The following is a 5916-nucleotide window of genomic DNA, read 5'->3' as shown; positions in this document are numbered from 1 at the left end:
GGCCAGGGGGGGGGGGGGGGGGGAGGGGAGTAATTCATTATCAAATTATGCTTTGGCGTGCTTATAAAAATAGCATGGACACCACTCACACAACTTATATAAAAAAAACTAATAAAATAGGAGATTTCATTTTTTAAAAAAATTAATTTTGGCGTGCTCATAAAACAATCACACAGTAATAAAATTCAACCATGCGAAAATGAAGTGAAAAGTTAAGCTACAAACCTCAGAGCCTCAAAGGTTAATGAGACTTCTTCATCATTGCTTGTTGTGGAAGTGCTATAGCTTATAGGCTTAATGATCTGAGTGATGTTGCACATTTCTTTGGAGTTGTCAGATTTATTCTTGCAATCCCGATCATTCCCCATAAAAGCACGAGTTTGAAAATTTTTCTGTTCTGCCATAACACAAGCAGAAATTGCATTTTGTGTATCGTCCATGCTGCATAATGCTAAATCTTGTTTGAACCTCTTGACTGGAAAAGATTTCCTCTTTTTAGCTCCAATGCAGCGGCCAGATTGAACTGGATCGACACCATCAGATTTTGGCAATCCATTCGCAAAGACATTTCCTCCTGTAACTAAGCCTTCTTGGGAAGGATGTACACTAAACTTATTTGCAATCTCTTCACTAACCATAATTGATTCCTTTAGTTCACAAAGCTTCAGATTCAACTCATTTTGCTCATTACTTTCTCCCCTTGTAGCAGACACCATCTTAACAGCATGCTCATTCACATTCTTGCACATCTCAAATCCATTCACACTGCTGACATCAGTTTTCCCTTTGCCACTCCGAACATTTAAGTTATTCAGCTGAGGATAGTACGTAGGGTCCTCCACAATCCTGACCCTGTGCGAGGGCAAATTAGACGTAACATCTACAAGAGGTTGCTGCTGCTGTTTTTTCTTCACCTGAGCATGAGTGATCCCGTGTTTGCGCTTTCGCCCACGTGCCGACCTACTTCTACCTGTTATCAAACTTCAAAATACAACAAAACAAAATATCCCAAGTAATGAAAAGAAAGTCATAATTAAGTATTAGAGAATTATAGAATATCATCCTAATCATTCCATACACTTATCTATTATAAACTGAGAATAGAAGGTTATCTCGAAATAGAAATAAAATCTACCTCTCTTCAAAAGCATCAACAACATCGGAACATTGCAATAGATTCTTTAGAGGCTCCCATGTATTCTCGGCCTCTGGCCAGCCTCGCCTTTCCAAAACAATCCATTACATTGATCAACACAAAATTCCCGAAACACATGCATTCATATACGGATGTGCAGAATGTATCTAAATCACTCACCATTTTATGAGGTACTGCACTTGGCCCTTCAATATTCGCATTCCAGAAAACCCCCAATCATCAAACAGACACAGAATCAGCTAAAAGGGAAGAAATTCGCTAAATCTACCAGTACTAAAACCTCCATTTCATTTCTTTTAGACCTCTATTTATAAACAGAGTTGTTTGTTAATCAGTAAGAATTTTCCATCATCTGTAAACCCATGAAAAAGGGAGAAATGACGGACCTTTCGGACTCGCTTTCTGCGAACGGCCTCGATCTCATAATACCCATCAGCAAGCTTCAAGCGCTCGGCCTCAGCTTCAGCCCCCGCCTCAGTCTCTTCGATTTGCAGGTTTTCGAAGTGGTCGTAGTCCTTTTCAGTCTCGGAGTCTTCATCTTCATCTCCATCATTTTCTTCTTCCAAAGTCCACTCTGTATCTTCAAAATGCTCAGTTTCCTCTGGTTGCACCTCCGCCGCACCTCCTTCACCATCGTCGCCATTCATGGTGGCGGTGTGGTTAGAAGGTGACGGCAGAAGAGGTTGCACGGACTCCGTACTGAGTTTCTTTTTCCCTACTTTCATTCTCTCTCTACAAGTCTGTTTTTGGATTCTTTCTCTATGTTTCTGTAGAGCGTATACCGTGTCCTTACGCTTACGGGGTAGATACTCTATTTCTTTGTTACAACAGATCCTCGGAAGGGGTGAATTTTTCTGTACTGTGTTTTCTATGAGAATTGAAAGGCTGTGTTTGACAAAAATCTGGCAGGGATCCAACCCACAGGCTACGGCAATTCAGCTTAGGTGTTTCCAATGAGAATTGTAAGGGATATTTCCAAATAAAAAAAAAAAAAAAAGAGGGGTCCAACCTCAACGTTCCCCACCTCCCCGTCCCCGAAGTATCGTGAGAATGGTTAATCGTAGAATATGCCCCAACAGAGAACAAAAACTGCATGTACAATGAATTTTGAATCACTGAATTTTGAATCCTATATGCATATATTATATGTTTATAAAGTTCTTACAAAATGGATTGTGTTCTCATTTTATTATGTGTGGTATGGATTAATCGATTTTTTATTTTATTTTATTTTGTTCCCTTGATGAGAAAGTAGACACAACAGGCAGCTTCTAAAGTTTCACTAAGGTTTGAAAAACTTAAGGTCAATCTTGGCTGGAGGTGGATGAAGAGAGTGCCCGGGAGGAGGGATTTGAGCAGCTGGAACAAGGGAGTGCATAATATATTGAACGGTGTTTTGAGATTTTTAATTGTCACGAGACTAGTTCAAGAAAGTTGGAAAGGTGGAGTGCATAATATATTGAACGGTGTTTTGAGATTTTTAATTGTCACGAGACTAGTTCAAGAAAGTTGGAAAGGTGGAGTGCATAATATATTGAACGGTGTTTTGAGATTTTTAATTGTCACGAGACTAGTTCAAGAAAGTTGGAAAGGTGGAGTGCATAATATATTGAACGGTGTTTTGAGATTTTTAATTGTCACGAGACTAGTTCAAGAAAGTTGGAAAGGTGGAGTTATTTAGTAATGCTATCTAACATTAATGGTGTTACAACACCCCTTAAGCTACCGTTATTTATCTTTTTCATTAGTATAAGGGTAAACGAGCCTCTTTTTAAACGGATTCATCTATTTGTGTGAAATGGTAATTATATTCATATCATATTTTTTTATTATAACATATTTTAATTGTATTTAAGGTCCTCAATCTCTGATTATTCGAAGCTGATGTTCTTAAATTTTTTTAATCAAATTCTTACATTCCACTTTACATTAATCTTATTTACGTGCTTTGAAATATGGGAGAAAATTATTTTGTTGCAATTTTTTAGACAAAATCGTTATTGAAGAGGTTTAAAAGATGTAGAAGAAAAAGTTACAGATATAAGTATTATATATAAATAATAATTAAGAATCTTAACCTCAATTAAAATATAGTATCAATGATAAAAATGTGTAGCGAATTTAATTACCTTAGTGAAATCTAGGAAAAATCTTATGACAAATTGCCTTTATTTTTCCTTAACTAGGTTCATTTGTGAACTTTTCTTATAAGGGCCCAATACCATCAAGAGTTTTTTAAATTCTTCTTCTTCAAGTCGTCCTCCCACCCTTTCGCCACTCTCTGTTGTTGTCGTGTCATTCCTTTCTTTTTCGGTTATTTAATACAAAACCAAATTGCAATATTTCGAAATTGAGTAATTCAAATTTTAGTTTTAAAGCATAATATTTTTCTTTCTTTGTCATATAAAACATAATAATATAACAAGTATGTTATACAAATATATTTTTCACTTTCTTAAGTTGATTTTTTGTTTATTATTATTATTTTTTGCGTGTGTAATACATGACACACATTCCTAGAACAACTCTATATTGTGACTTTCCATCAACTGCGTTTTTAGAGATTGCATATGACTATTTTAAGCATAGCATAATTGATACATAAAGCATAAGATGTATCTTCTCATTTTTTGGTCACTCTTTATCCACGAAATAGAAGGGTAGCATTCCTTTACTTGAAGGTGATCATCTTTTCACTTAATGTCATATCACAATTAATTCAAAATTGACTCGTGGTCCATCCATTAGAGTAATAGATTTGAGTGTTAGTCACTATGAAAGTGTAATGCTTATAGACATATGAACTATTTAGAAATCAACGAAAAATACATACGAAACATAGAAGTTCGTTGACAATTTGGAAAAAAAAAAAAAAATTTAATTGATCAAATAGGTAGAAAGAACCTACATCGTGAGGACTAAATTGGAACAAAGTTAAAAATTTCGAACTCCGTTTACAACATGAGCTAAATATATGAACCAACGTTGCAATTTTTCTAATATAAATTGGCAGCACCGGGGAGAGTGTACGAAAGGGGCGATTCAATTCATTAATTTCCCAACAACCTCCAAAACGCACAAGAATCCAATGTCGACTCCATCTAGGTTTTTCCGAGGATGCCGGGCCTTGTTTTACCCTTCCAAATCCTCTGCCGCCGCCGCTCCCAATCCCGCCGTTTCCACCTCCAAGAAAAATCCCAGCACCAGTACAAAGAAGAAGCCGCCGCCGTCTCCCACTGCCGGGATTCTGAAGTCAACTCCGGTGTCTCCAGCACTCCAAAGCTTAGTGGGTGCCCCGGAAATTTCTCGTGCAGGTGCTGTTAAGAAAATCTGGGAATATATCAAGCTCCACAATCTCCAGGTATTTGTTTTCCTCTTTGCTTTTTGTTTTTATTTATTTATTTTTTTTGGCATTTCTCATGTTTTACCGTCTGTCTGTCTAGTTGTATATTAACCGTGCTAGTAAGAAAAGGAGGGAACTCTAACTATCACTTTTTCGCTTCTCTATGAAAGTCTGATTTGGGTTTTTTTCTCGATTCATTGATTGTATTAAAGATTTCAAGTTGGAGTGTTCTTTGGTAAGTCTCTGTTTATGTTCTTTGTTCTTTTCGTTTGTGATTGCTGAAAATTAACTTTGAGGTTTTAGCCAAAAGTCATAAAAGAAAGAAGAAATTTTTTGGAAAGCCCTGATTCATTGTTCATCCCTGCTCAGTGGTGATGGGTAGTCTATTAAAAAAAAATGCGTAGCTGGAACTGGTATGGAATTTCATTGTGTACTCCACAGTCTCCACTTGTATGTGCTGAGTATATTAGAGGTTTTACTTTTTTATTATTTTTTTTCCGTCTTTTGAATTTCTAATTTCATTGAGGAAAAGAGGCTTAAGTTCTAAAGAACACACAAACTGGCCATTGTGCAAGAGAAAATAAGATGGTAGCAGAATTGGGAGAAAACAGTTGAAAGAACCTTAGCGATTTTTAAAAAAATAAGATGTTTGCCTCGTTAATGTGTGATCTGAGTAGAACATGTAGCGGGAAATTTCATATTAATTGTTAACATCGACATCCCACCCCCTTTCTTCCCCTTATGGCATTTAAACAATATGATTATTTCATGTTTCTATTATCTTCTTCTCCCCTTGTTATGTCCGAGATCCCTGCAGAAAGTTATGATTTCTAGTTTCTATTCTGAAAATAAACTTTATTGAATCTTGATTCAAGGAGAAGAAGCAAAATTGGATAGAATATGCTTTTACTCCTGTTATGTAAACCAAAAATGCTTAATTCACTACCGTATGCAACTCTCGTTTACTTTCTTTTGTATTTTTTAACATTACTACAAGTAGATTAATGTTACAAACATGGGCTGAGATAACATTTCTAAGAGCTAAAACTGTTGACTATAATCTACTTGGGAATATGGTTGTTCTTGGAAAGGAAGAAATAAAATAGAATTATATTTATCTTCTATTTCTTTTCTCCATTTTATCCTGTTATGATGACACTAGTGTCCTAATGAAACCCTGTCTGGATCAAAACCTTGTTTTAAAACTAAAATGTGGGCATTTTCTTGTAAGAATCCATGCAAGTTGCTTCGTCCCACTAAATTGCACCAAATTTGATCAGGCGGTTGAATTTATAAACTGTAGAAGCAACAATGGTCGACCTGCTTAACCTTTGATACTGGTGGGACTTTTCTACTTGCAAAGATAAGCTATATTTAACTAAAACTTTCAAAATTTTTACGTCTATAAATATTTAAT

General features: G+C 35.9%; 2 protein-coding genes across 2 annotated transcripts in view; one reads left to right on the top strand and one right to left on the bottom strand.

Moving 5' to 3' along the window:
* LOC111394722 (chromo domain protein LHP1-like) overlaps window positions 1-2093 on the bottom strand; it is a 6173-nt gene extending 4080 nt beyond the window's left edge. The window contains exons 1-4 of the mRNA XM_023020674.1: window positions 1543-2093; window positions 1316-1341; window positions 1136-1222; window positions 226-981 (exon numbers count right to left, since the gene is read on the bottom strand). Of these exons, the coding sequence (XP_022876442.1) occupies window positions 226-981; window positions 1136-1222; window positions 1316-1341; window positions 1543-1881 (1208 nt within the window). The 5' untranslated portion in view covers window positions 1882-2093. The remainder of the gene's footprint in view (window positions 1-225; window positions 982-1135; window positions 1223-1315; window positions 1342-1542) is intronic.
* A 2075-nt stretch (window positions 2094-4168) lies between these two features.
* LOC111394721 (upstream activation factor subunit spp27-like) lies at window positions 4169-4625 on the top strand. Its single transcript, XM_023020673.1, has one exon. It carries the CDS (start codon window positions 4245-4247, stop codon window positions 4608-4610), a length of 366 nt encoding a protein of 121 aa, XP_022876441.1. The 5' UTR covers window positions 4169-4244; the 3' UTR covers window positions 4611-4625.
* Window positions 4626-5916: the final 1291 nt, after the last annotated feature.

This window comes from Olea europaea, chromosome 5 (assembly GCF_002742605.1).
Source record: "Olea europaea var. sylvestris chromosome 5, O_europaea_v1, whole genome shotgun sequence".
NCBI lineage: Eukaryota > Viridiplantae > Streptophyta > Magnoliopsida > Lamiales > Oleaceae > Olea > Olea europaea.
This window is presented reverse-complemented; position numbering and strand designations above follow the sequence as displayed.